The sequence below is a fragment of the Dreissena polymorpha genome, chromosome 12, assembly GCF_020536995.1.
Source record: "Dreissena polymorpha isolate Duluth1 chromosome 12, UMN_Dpol_1.0, whole genome shotgun sequence".
NCBI lineage: Eukaryota > Metazoa > Mollusca > Bivalvia > Myida > Dreissenidae > Dreissena > Dreissena polymorpha.
This window is the reverse complement of record NC_068366.1, coordinates 70336465-70350306: the sequence shown is the minus strand read 5'-3', so window position 1 is coordinate 70350306 and position 13842 is coordinate 70336465. Positions and strand designations below refer to the sequence as shown.

Here is a 13842-nt window from a genome sequence, read left to right as displayed (position 1 = left end):
TCCATTTACTCGACCGACCCATATTGTTTAATGCCGACCCTATATTTTGCTTGGTATTCTAGGCTGAGATTTTGACAGTGATGCTAAATAAACGTTTACATATAAATAAAGGCATAACACTAAAAGATGTAGAAGATTTCTGTTATTGAACCTCCGTAACAAGGTATAGTAAACAAAAAAGTTAAGACAACCTACTCACCGCATTTGTTGAGTAGGTAATGGAAACAATCACCTGGTTTGTTTGTTCTAAATTAAAGTAGACACATTTAACAATGACAGTTGGGACAATGTCGTATTCGTGTTATTTACAAAAAAGGTTTACAACACAATATATTATTTCATTTTGTAATGAATGAATGTCTAAACGCTATAAAACAATTCAGATGTGAACGAATGCCAGACTTCTTTCATGAACACGTGTGATCAAGATTGCATCAACACACCCGGAAGTTATCTTTGTAGTTGCAGAGCAGGTTTTGTTTTCAAAAATGGAAAATGTAACGGTATGTGGTTTTAGATAATGAAAAAATGTTTACGTCTTCTTATTATATATTGTATACGTATGAACCTTAAAACGTAATACTTGGAGATTCGATATATACATTTTAAACGACTTTGTATATATGTAATGAGTTGAAAAACGTTTCTTTTTAAAAGATATGATTGCGTTTAAAAAGTGCATGTAAAATCGTGTACAATCGTGTAAAATTAGCACATAGACACATAAAAAAATGTTTTAGTAATATATGGAATTGCATTAATACGATTATTTATGTATACAAAATTAAAATAGTTCTTATATTTATCTTAGATATTAACGAATGCCTAGGCGGGAACGAATGTCAACAACAATGTGTTAACACTATTGGTAGCTACAGATGCTCTTGTGAATCGGGATTCGTTCTTGAACTTACCGACCGAAAGTCTTGCATTGGTTAGTGTGATATTGAGTGTTTTTTCATATTATAGAACTCGCTAGACGTTGGAATATGATGCTATTTAGAGACAGACGGTTTGTGTTATGTGAAAAGAATTATTATAGCTATACAACAAGTGAATTTCAAATTCAAATAATGTTTTTCTCTGTTTGTTAGCTGAGACAGAGTGTACGTTAAATCAAGCTGCTAACTGCTCTGGTAATGCTACTTGTTCTGTTTCCGACGACGAGGTTAAATGTGTTTGTCCTAATGGATACAACGGGACTTATTGTACAGGTAACACTTATCGGATATTAAAAGACATATATGAATGAACCTCATTCGTGCTATTTTTTTATTTAAATTCTAATTAAAGGGGTCGTTGCACAGATTTGGGCATGTATTGAAGTTTGTCATTAAATGCTTTATATTGATAAATGTAAACATTGGATCTAAAAAGCTCGAGTAAAAATTCAAGAATACAATTAAGAAAAAGAAAAAAAGTAACCCTCAACAGGGCTCGAACCACTGACCCCTGGAGTCATGGAGTAAAAATCTGTCCATTTAGATCACTCGGCCATCCGTGATCATACATTGAGTGATGTATTTTATACTTTATATAAGCAATCATCTTAGTTTCGCAAGATATAACACCAAAAACAGAACTCTCCAAATTATTCAATTGTTTCACGTTGCAACGCTTTATTACTTTTCTGGTTTTTAAATCTTCCAAAGATCGATGCATATAATGGCTATTTTAGAGCATGGTTAATGTTCAGTATTACCGTTTCCTCACAAATATCATACCTAAAACGCAAATTAGCGATTCTGAAACAACTTTTTTAATTTTGTCAATTTACCAAAACGTGAAAAGGCCCCTTAAATGCAAATTAACTGAAACATAAGTTATTCTTAAACATTACATTAAAAGTTGTTTTGCAGTATCCGACAATAGGCATTTAAATGATACCTTTATGTATGTTATATACCATACGAGTTTATTTATTAAGTTTAAGCTGACTATTTTTGTCATGTTTATTTTGAATAATGTACACACAAAAACTTTGGCACGAACATATTTTTCTTTTATGAAAGCCTTCATAAAGTTATTACAATTAATACTTATATATGTAAGGTGATTTTTGTAGACATCGACGAGTGTGAAAATGGTAAGGAAACATGTGACCAAAATTGTAAAAATACCATAGGTGGATACAATTGCGAGTGTCAAGTTGGATATTTCCTGGAAAACGATAATGCCACGTGCACAAGTAACTATTAATCAGTGTTTATCGGCGTCTCGTATAATGGCTATAAATAGTCTATAAGACAAAATGTATTAATTATGAAGTTGTGTAAAAACGTATATGAAATTTATATATTGTATTTATTTGATAAACGATACTAGTTATAGTAAAAACGTCCATATTTACACAAGCAAGAATACTGAATTAATTTGTTCATTATAAGCTCATATATAAATTGTCGAATAGAATGTCGTTTTTTCAACCGTTAGATCACAATATTGCATTACGTTGCAAACGATATTCAAAATTAAAGAATATTTCTTTTTTAGAGTGCATGAACTGGACATACGGTGAGATGTGTTCCAGGGAATGTAAATGCAATTTGACCAATACTGAGACTTGCAATCCAACAAACGGAAATTGTACGTGTTTGAAAGGTTGGCATGGTGGACTGTGCAACGATGACGTCAACGAATGTACGTCCACTTCAAACGAGTGTCCCACCAATTCCCAATGTATAAACTTATCAGGCAGTTTTACATGCGAATGTGACGCTGGATATCTCAAGAACAGCTCTGGTCTGTGTCAAGGTAGGTAAAATGACGTTTTATTTACGGCGTAGTTTAAAGCGAGGATATATTTTTAATAGTTAAAACCAAATAATATAGTCCAAACTTTTGCCGACTTTTGTTTAAAAGAAGTTTGTCAGCGAAAAGATTATTAAATGTCTTTAATGAAGACAAAAATCAATTACGTTTACATACTCAACAAAAACGTCCAGAGCCCGTATTCATCATCTCATACCTAGCAACACATTCTTAACCGGTAGATAAGAGATTATACTTTAAATGAAGAAAACAACGTTCATAGTTTTATATAACAGTCATACATGAATTGCTTCAAATAAAAAGAAAATGTTTAGTTAAAGGGAGTTGTTAAAGATGTGTTCTACTTAAATAACAGTACAGTTTTAAGAAATTATGTTGTACTTTTAGACTTTAGTCTAAGAATTAGTTAGCGCATATGGGGCCTGGACTATCAGTCGACCAAGACGTATTAAACAGAATGGGCGTTTCGCGTACTTCATTTGCGTCGTAGACCATTTAATTGTGTGTTTTAACAAATAACCAAATTTCTATAACATATCCGTTTTAAAAAATGTACTCGTATAATTATTTTAATTATATGTTTTTTTTATTAAGATAAGACATTGTGTGTGATAAATGATATTTCTTTTTAAGAGTGTCCTCAAGGTCGTTTTGGCAAAGGCTGTACAAGCACCTGTTTGTGTGATATGGCACATACATCCGTGTGCAATCCAGTGAACGGGAGCTGTACGTGTGAAGCAGGATGGACTGTCCCCGAATGTAAAACAGATGTCGACGAGTGTGTGTCAGCTAATGGCTTCAAATGTCCTGCCAACTCGACATGCGTCAGTGCTATTGGTAGTTACAAGTGTGATTGTGACCCGGGTTTCAAAACGAGCAGCAAAGGCGACAGCTGTACAGGTAACGATTGTGGTTAAATTTATGTGTCAAACATCGCAAAACCTTTGCAAATTATTTCGGAAATTATGATTTGTTGGTTTTGCTTTTACATATTGTGTTTGCTTTTGTGAATAACCCAGTCCAGAAATTTCAGAAACACACCCAACACTTTAACGGACGATTATAATTTATCAGTTCAAAACGATCTTTTTAAACCCGAATTATTTTGCAACGACTGTTCTAAGACGGTTACCCAACTTTAAACGGGACATATTAAAAGACGTATAAATTTGATATTATTATTTCCAGCCAATACAAATCATGAACATTCAAACATATTTTCCTAAGATCCCGTTTAGCCACTCTAAAAATCCAGGTTAACTTTTTTCGGCGGATGTCAACATCCGTACATTCACCGACACGTGAATTAAAGGGCAAACAAACAGATAATTTATAACCCGTTTAATTGCTGTCGAACGACAAACGAAAACACTAATAGTCTCCTGTTCAAAATATGTATGGTTAGTAAAAGTATTGAAATTATTCTTCACAAATCCAGCTTTAACCATTAAAATGCTACTTACTTTACAACTCCATTTCAACCTGAATTGTTTACTATAAACCAATAAGTCACTCTTTCTGTAAAGACCTCGATGAAGGAGAATAGGTTAGAGTCGTATATTGTAACATTTCATAGGCTTTTGAGTATGGCACGCCGGACTAATTCGCAAGATACAACTAAGTAATATCTCGGACAATGTTTCATCTTTGTTACAAGATTATCTTGATGCATGAAGACGGTGTGTTGTAATTTCCGTTTGATAATCAGACTCATTGCCAATCAATGCTGGTGTCTCTCAAGGGTCCATATTAGGGCCTCGCCTTGTTCTTGTATACTCAAATTACATTTGTGCGAGATATTCACTGCCCGGTGCGCCTGTTTGCAAACGATACTGCGCGTAATATAACCGTGGACAATCTGGTTGATGCAGCTACTCAACTCTGAAATTGAAAAACTCCATTTCTTGGCCGAAATGGTGTCTGTTATTTTCAATCCATCTAAAAGCGAGTCCATAGAAATCTCCAGAAAAAATGACCGCTCGATTCACCCTCTCTGTTCCTCAACGACTGCAAAATCAATGAGGTTTTGTCTAATAAGCATACAGGCCTAAACTTTTTTAACTCATGCTCTTAGCATGGCAGAGAATCAATCTAATGACAATTTTTAAATTCATCCTCGATACAAAGTCTCTACTTAACGTATATACGACATTTATTAAACCAATTCATAAATACGCTGATGTAGTTTGGGAAAATTTAACTAGACAGGATGGATAAGAACTTGAAAAGATTCAGCAGGAAGCAGTACGGATATTTAGGGTGGAAAATAACAAGCTGCAGTGCAAAATTTATATAGTGAAACATGTTTTGAACCATAAAACATAGGAGAACTTAACATATACTAACTTTCTTCTCAAGAAGTATAATTCCCGATTATCCTCGTATTTTTCTGCAATGATCCCCTCTTGCGTGGATGAAAGAATAGCATATCCATTTCGTTATTCCGACAGTGTACGCAGCATTCCATGTAAATCACAGCTTTGATCACGGTCCTTCTTACCATCAACTATAAACCTATGGAACGCCCTACCGGAACCTGTTAGATCTGCATCTTCTAGCTGTACCTTCAAAGCGAACCTAAACAAAGCCAAAATAAAATCCCCATGAACTACGACGATAGTGAGGGAACGCTTAATATTCATCACGCACGTTTGCGAATGTATTGTAGCAATTTAAATGATCATGAGTACGCAAAAACATATTGGATAGCCCATATTGCCAATGCGGGGCGATTAGAGAAACATATCACCTTTTCTAAATGTGTTCAATTTATAATGAAACAAGAGCAATCCTGTTAGACAATCTGTCCAGTTTCGAAACAATAACTGTGCAACTTTTTCTCTTTGGTGTCAGAGACGAATCATACGAATTATACGAAGAAAATTATCTGGTATTCAAACATGTTAAGTCTTTCATCCGAGATGGTCATATACTTTAACACTACCTCATCTCATGAAAACACCTTATCCTGCTTATGATACCCCGCCTCGCAACTGTTCCTTTTCTTATCGCAACTTTCTAAAGTTGCGAAAACTCTGCCACTTTAATCTCTGTCTTAGTAGATAGAGCATATTACACATTAATATTGCTGATGTTTATAAACGTAATATCTATTATTTATAATGTACTATATAATGTCTTCATTCCTTTACTGTATATTTATATATACCTTTATGCTTCACTATTTATTGTTTTTACACTGTGTACATTGCAGTGACATGCTTATTTGTTATGGATGATATAACTGATCCCAACTTGAACCGGACAATATTGTCAGAAATCGTTTTGTTATGTTGCGCGTATTGTATACCTTATATACTTAGATGTAAATAAAGAGTTGTTCTGTTCTGTTCCCTGTTCTGTTAACACCTTATCAGCAGCAGTTCCAAATGACAGAAGAGAGACATAGTATAAGCTTTGAGCTTTTTCCTCAATTATTTCAATGCAGTCCTAATAGTAAGCATATTTTGTCCAAAGTAGCATGTATGTTTGTATTGTATTATATAGCTTACATATCCATCTATAAAAAGCTTAATAAATTCTGATTAAACCAAACTATCTTATATTGATATGTTTTCAGAGTGTTCAGACAACACTTACGGAATAAAATGTTTCAATACGTGCGCATGCGTTAAGGAGCACACACTTTCCCACACCCAGTCATGTGACACTGTCAATGGAACATGCAAGTGCACTGGAAACTGGACGGGCAATACTTGCCAAATCGATGTAGATGAGTGCAAAGAAGATGTGTGTAAGGATCAAAACACCGTATGTGTTAACACTGATGGTTCTTTCGCTTGCTACTGCAAGAAAGGCTTTGTAAAAGACGATGTTACCAAAACTTGTTCGAATGTAACGACAGGTATAAATCTTATGTATTATCATTAAGTTTAAATGTATATTATTACAGAATAAACAGGGTTTTGACATTTGTACGAAATGTGTATGTATAAGACAGTCTGCAAAAAAGCCGATATAATTGAATTCATTAATCTTAACAACACTGCTATGATTTGTGAAGGGTCCGTTAAGATGATTACGCGTTATACAATTTGGTAGTTCCAGGAAAGCAAAAAGACCTGCAGATAACACTAAAAATTGACGTTCAGAGTATAAATCTTACATCAGACAGGGATTTTGCAGTGGTTGCCGAAAAAGTTACATTATCGGTATGTACTGACGACATGTGCTTTTCATTTATTAAGTAACGAATACATATTGTGAAATACACAATAAATTAAAAACGATTTTCGTTTATATGTCAGTATATGGTGCATATAGTGTTTGGTAATGAGTTTGGTTACCAAGTTCAAACAATGTTTAAAATAATAGGGCGTAAAATACGACGAATGATCTTTTTACAAGCATATATTAACAGCGTGTCATTTAGCCATTTAGGTTAAACATATGTGTAAGTTTTTCTGACTAAACGTCATACCTTTGAGGACAACAAAGCGCGAAATTTTACTTCATGAGATGTGTATGTAAAATAATGAAGACAATGAACATGTTAAGTATTTGATCTTCGGACAAAAAGGTTAACGTTATGTATTTAAACACTGGAGACATTATTAAAATAACAAAATGCTAGTTAAATAACTGTTGGATTTTATAATTGTCAATTTTTTTAAGAAACACGATGTGTTTTTTATACATGGTACATTGAGTCTATTGGCTTTTTGTTCTACGCACGTTTCATTTCAGCTACGGACCTACCTGTTGCGGTTCATAACACATTTCACAATTGTAATTAAGGATCTACGGTATGCTGTTTTATATGCAATCGTTTCATGTCCGTACTTTTTATCCTGGAATGAATTTCTTGAAATTTACAAATATTAAATTATATTATTATATTGGTTTGAAAAATAATATTCTCCTTGTTATCGTTTGTGCAGAAAAGGAAGCTTACTTATAAACTTTACACTTTTCTACAATAACACTGCTGATGCGGTTACAAATGTTACCAATGCACTAGACGATCTTAGGAAAGGACCAAACATCATGTATGAAGGAAAGCCTGTAGAAGCAGTCTCAGGTGGGTGAATATTCGGGTTTACCAAAATCAGCTACTGCCTAATACATCGGTAAAAATCTTCAATGGTATTTTGTTTCAAAGATTTCATTTACTTTAAGAGGCAAGCTGAATGACACAGTATATAAAAGTTCTATAACGTGTGACACATTGTTTGTTAGTATTAATACACTAATTAAGCTTTTCTACAGTCATCACAATCTTATTTCAAAAACTGATTCCGGCAACTTGAATAGTGGCGACTAAACTAATGATCACAATAATTTCATTTCCCCTGAGCAGAACAACTTCGTGGCTACACGCCATGTGGTTTGTTTGAGGAGATAAGAGGAGGTCCGTGTGAATTCGGGACAGCGTGTAACGTCACAAACGGTGTGGTTTCGTGCGTAGTGAACATTGTGCCCACAGGTGCGTATAACTTAAAGTTTTATTTCAATCTATTGTATCATCCAATATTTTGCAATACATAATACAAATAATGAGAAACATGTCATCAAGTATAACAATTGTATTAGTGAAAAACATTTTTTAAAGACAATAGATTCTCGTTGTAACGTTGCAACAAAATTATTGTATGATTTTTCGAAAGAGACATTTTTTATTAAAAAAATACTGATAACTATATAGCTACGTTATCAACCTTGATTTATTTTAGGTAATTTTCATAATTCGGATTTAAGATAATGGGTTTTGTTTTTTTACGGAATAATTTCATGTTAAGTATAAGACATTTATAGCATTTGGCTAGTAACAATGTCAACTTTAGAACATGATAGTACTGATTGTATTTAAATTGGTGTTAACAGATGTGTACATTAGTGCACAGGTGAAGTCGTCCAGTCATTACAAGAGATAATTTAGAATAGTAACTACATTAAGTTCCTACACAGGGGACGTCATCCAGTCATTGCAAGATAGTATGTAAAATAGTAACTACATTAAGTTCTTAATTAGCATCTGAATTTGGTTTTTAATAATTCGTTATCAAACTTTAATAGCAAATATCTATTTCGGTATAACGTCAAGTTATACATATTTGTTTTATTAGGAAACATGAAGGGTATAATATATAATACCATTAATACCGTAATTTTTAGTCTGTCGGACAATCTAGCTGATCGTTTGTGTTACTGGGGCAGATAGTATATCATCCAAAACAACTTATTTCTTCTGTCTTTCATACAATGTTTCGCTGACCTTTCTTTTTTCTGTCACGAGCAGTATATTATACTATAACAATGTTTTTATCTTTGGGACAAAGTCGAGCTGATCACTGCTGTTAGTCTGACAAACAATACATGTTATTATAACTTTGTTCTTCGCAATCTGTCAGACAATTCCAAGCTGTTCGTTGGTGTTTCTGTGACAAACAATGTATTATATAATAACTATGTTACTGATTAGGCTTCAGACAATGTCAAGTTGAGCGTTGTTGTTTGTTTGACAGGCTATCATACTGTAACGATGTTGTTGTCTATCATTCAGACAGTATCGATGTTGATGATTGCTGTACTATAATACTGAGTTTTTCTTTTTGCCAGACAACGTCAAGCGGATAATTGCTGCTTCTGTGACGAGCAATGTTTCATACTACTACTATGTTATTGATTATATTTCAAACAACGTCAAGCTGATCGTTGGTGATTCTCTGACAAAGCATGTTTGTTGACTGCAAGACGGATCCAATATTTTCGTTTGTGTTTCTATGACGAGCAATGTATCATACTTAACATATTAATGATTATGTTTCAGACAATGTAAAGCTGATCATAGGTGTTTCTGTGGCGGGAGGTCTGATTCTGGCTATAGGAATTTGTACAGCGATATTTATTGTGATCAAAAGAAAAGCGAGGAACGCCACAAAGCATACCCTAAGGCTGGAAAACCTCAATCGGTACAATGAGTAAAAGAACATTTTTATTGTTCAGGGTCTTGACATTTAAAGTTATTAGAACTGTAATGAACCGTAATCTTAAATCGACTGATTTAAACAATTTTGAATCACTAGACAAAGGTATACAAGGTACGTATTGATTTGTCGAAGCTTGCTGCTTCGAACATGATTAAAGATAGGCGCCGATAGGCTCCGACAATCATGTTTAATGAACATGATCGAACTGAGCAGTATGTACGTGTTAATAATTAGGTTTTAATCCGCATCCTGTCAACACAACAATTCGAGCTGGACACGTATCATGTGTACTTAATATCAGCATGCAGCATGGAATGTCGGCTATTTGACACAAAAATAGGCATTTTCTGTTCTTTATACGCTTATTGATAACAAAAAAAAATGTATTCGTTCCGCAAAAGTAAAAAGAATTATTTCAATATTCGAAAGTTCAAATATTCGTTGCCATCCCTATCACAAAACAATCTGTGATTTTGTTAAAGTGAGCAAAGCTTTAAATAGTGTGAAAGTTTGAACACACAAAACTAATCGATTGTTGTTATTTACGCTGCTTTCAATAACTTGTTCAAAATACAATCGTTTACCCGTTAAATATAACGTTAAGTAAAAAACACTAATCAACTGTTTAGTTACTGCTGTAGAAATGAAAAAGTTCATTATGATGCCAAATGCTACATAACTATTTGCTCATCATTTAGATTTGATGGACAAGGTGGGAAGGTATTTTGGAGATCACCATTCAAAGAAGTTCGCCATGGAATTACGTGTGTTTGTTTCTTATTTTGTGTAGTGGTACACGTTTTTACTTTTGATTGTTGGTAACTATTAAATGAAATAAGGCCTTGTATTCTTGATATCGTAAAAAACGTCAGGATATTTCAAAATAACTAATGGTCGTGCATTTTATTGGTAATTGGGAGATATTGAAAACATATTGTTCAGCCTGTTGTCTCAGCATAAATGTGAACTATTTTTTTCAAAAAAATAGTGCTTTATAAGTAGATCTATACGATGTCTGTATGAACAAATGAAGTATGCGGTTGCGTTGCGGTTCAGGTACACTATCAAACACACTGGTAGATTTATTAAAATATGGTCAGTATATAATTCGATTCATTAAAAAATTTCAGATGAACCAGAGGCCCCAAGGTATAGAACATGGCGATCCATGGCTCTGTCATTCAGGCAGGATGCCGTTAAGGTATAAGTAAAAAAACATCGACTACATATGGGCCGTGCCTTGTGAAAAAGGGGTTTAATGCATGTGCGTAAAGTGTCGTCTCAGATTAGCTTTTGCAGTTCGCACCGGTTAATCAGGGAAGACACTTTCCGCTTTTTCGATATTGTTTGTTTAAAGAAAGCCTCTTGTTAGCAAAAATAAAGATTAGGCGGAAAGGGTTGTCCATGATTAACCTGTGCGGACTGCACATATTAATTTGGGACGACAATTTACGCACATACGTTAAATCCCCTTTTATCAGAGCGCGGCTCATATATTTGTTTCTTGAGTGAATTTTAATCTGGCTAACTATCTATATTATGTGGAAGTATTGTACAAAGAATGCTAGAAGATTGTTTCATGTCGAGTAAATTAAGTTGAATGTTGTTTCAGATTCCGAGAATAGTTCCAGACGAGAATTCAGGTACTGCAGGATAGTGATATACAGTACGAAAAAAAGCCAGGAAAAAACACTAATAAATAAGCTTTTATTAGATTTCCTGTGAATTTCGATTCCACCGAATCATATTTAAAGTGTATATATGCAAATTTCTTTTCGTATACCCTATGTGGGATCTGACATTATTATTGTGTATAAGTTTTAATACTGATCTATGGTATGTTATCATTTGTTTTTAATGTCCAATAAGGTTTTCATAATTGCTATATTTGTTGTCTATTTTTATGTATTTGTTTAATATGTGTTTTGTATTATTTTATAATTTTATCTAATGAAAAATATGAACGTTCAATTTATGTTGAAATACTTACAGAATTTGTACAATATTATATAAAATACTGATCATATTCAGATACAAAAAACATAGTCCATACGGTTCGTTTGTTTCACTGACACCACAGGTTATTTTTTCAATACGTGACAACGCATTTCGAGTTTTAAACCTATTTATTCATGATCCACAAAATAACAAGTACTTTATATATCAGTAAAAGCAACCAAAATGCCTTTTTAAGCATATAAACACTAAAAATTCAAGTGACACTTTGGTATCTTTTAAAGAGTATAGTTGCGTTTTGTAAATAATTATGTTCATTATGATGATTTGTGTAGCTTCTCATTTGAAAGGTGGTTATAACTTTCTTTAATACATAATTAAGTTGCATGTGTTTCATACGTTTTGTATATTTTCTGTATTTTGTCTTACTACTAATTTTATTTCGTGTTTAAAAATATGCAAGATCTTTTCTATTAATTACTGTTTCCGCTGGTTTGTTTTTTTATTTCTTTTTCTCTTTTATTTTTTAATAAATCATATAATATTTAAATGTACTGTTGTTGTTTGCATTTTACTACATGCATCTTATCGGTAATCATGGAACCTGTTTAAATTCTCAATATTTCTAGTTAATCTTCCAAATGCGGTTAAGCAGTTTAAAACATCAGTTTAATTGCGTTGTGATGTTTTGGGTAAGTTGTTGCTTTCCATTTATTAGAACGTTATGCTACTTATAAGAGTACCGTCGTCACAGCTGGTGTTCAACAAGATAAGATTCCCACGACAACCACTGAAATAGTGAAGGGCAAATAATCGACTAGACTCGATTTATCATCGCGCTTAGATTCTAGATAGCTTCCGATTATTCTACAAAAATTAGTGTTTTAAATCTTGTATAAACAAATGCAATTTATTTAACTTTAGTTAACATTTTCGAAGTACTTTTACTGAACTATGCAAATTCGTGTACCACTGCAATGAGGTTAAAACTGTAAAATATGGTTCTCTATTTGCCAATGTTTTTAACTGATCACGAAATGTATTTAAGTTCCTGTTCTACAATCAAAGAGTATTGTCTGTAGCAGCGGTTTACATATATTAACGCACTTCAATACTAAACAACTACTACTACTAAACTTCTGGTTGTGTTTATGAGTAACAAATATAAGAATTACTTCAGAGAAAAAGGGCCTTAACCATTGTAGTGAAGTGTTAAACGGGCTAAACACGTTGCGCTTAGGTCCGTAAAATGCGAATAACTTTATCGCTGACGGTTAAGTCGCTGTAACGCGAGAAGGTTCGAAGTGATCTGTGCACTTTTTTAGATTATACCGGGCATTTTATTTTTAAATGATAACATATTAACATGCATAATCATTATTCATTATCTTGCGTTTTAAAGGGGTATTGTAAATGTCGTTTTAATAGTTTGTTTACCCATTTCCTAGAGTTGTTTATTTTGAACAGCGATATACTATCATGTCATTTTAACAAGTCTGCGTTTTAACTTAGTGTCATAATTACTCTGCATGTAGGAAACGTTCGTTTGATTTTAAGAGGCTTGATTTAAATAGCACCATTACGCTGGATAAGTTAGAGCACTTTGTTCATAATTCCCATGTTTCATGGACACTGTTTCTGTTTACTTTGAAATGAGTGTTTACTCATGAAACATGTTGCACAATAATCGATAATTAGAAACTGACATACGACATAACTGGGCTAAACATCTGCAACCGGCCCGCTGCCGATATAACAACATGAGGGCCTTTGGTCTGAATGCCGTTATACGGCTAGGGCCTTTTACAGACGTCCGGCCTAGCTCAACCGGACGATATCGTTAATATAACATATCATTCTGCTTTGTTATTTCACTAAAATAAACCAGCTTGCCGTACATTAATTTTCATCCAATTGTTTAAGTGATTTATGACGTATTTTGTGTGGCGTAATTTATGTGACGAAACATACCAGTTTAAACTAGACTCTCTGCATTGTTGAGAAAACACTTCAGAATCTGACTGTTTTAACGGTAATTTTTTAAAGAGCATCGAACGAATCCAAAACATAGAGCGGATTGTGGTGTGTCTGATATGTATAATTGAAAACTTTAATAGGTATAAAATAAACCGATTCGACCAGTCATTCGATTTCTTAGTTTTGG

The 13842-nt window shown here is 33.5% G+C and overlaps 1 protein-coding gene across 2 annotated transcripts; it reads left to right on the top strand.

Moving 5' to 3' along the window:
* Positions 1-387: 387 nt before the first annotated feature.
* LOC127853423 (neurogenic locus notch homolog protein 1-like) lies at positions 388-12164 on the top strand. Of its 2 annotated transcripts, none has more exons than XR_008036600.1 (15): positions 388-503; positions 812-934; positions 1095-1214; positions 2066-2188; positions 2494-2754; positions 3406-3672; positions 6353-6637; positions 6835-6944; positions 7480-7538; positions 7674-7813; positions 8093-8218; positions 9563-9704; positions 10421-10486; positions 10853-10923; positions 11335-12164. XR_008036600.1 is itself a non-coding variant. In XM_052387948.1 (15 exons), exons 1-15 carry the CDS (start codon positions 410-412, stop codon positions 11377-11379), a joined length of 2028 nt encoding a protein of 675 aa, XP_052243908.1. In that variant the 5' UTR covers positions 388-409; the 3' UTR covers positions 11380-12164. The 2 variants fall into 2 exon arrangements, 1 of the variants encoding a protein (XP_052243908.1); XM_052387948.1 differs by having other exon boundaries at positions 10421-10482.
* The last annotated feature ends 1678 nt before the right edge of the window (positions 12165-13842 follow it).

What these genes read in the sequence shown, in the direction of transcription:
- LOC127853423 (XM_052387948.1), top strand. Translation starts at nt 410, where the DNA reads ATGAACACGTGTGATCAAGATTGCATCAACACACCCGGAAGTTATCTT. An exon ending in CGATAATGCCACGTGCACAA is followed by an intron (nt 2,189 to 2,493) that starts GTAACTATTAAT and finishes TTTCTTTTTTAG; the next exon opens with AGTGCATGAACTGGACATAC. An exon ending in AGTGAACATTGTGCCCACAG is followed by an intron (nt 8,219 to 9,562) that starts GTGCGTATAACT and finishes ATTATGTTTCAG; the next exon opens with ACAATGTAAAGCTGATCATA.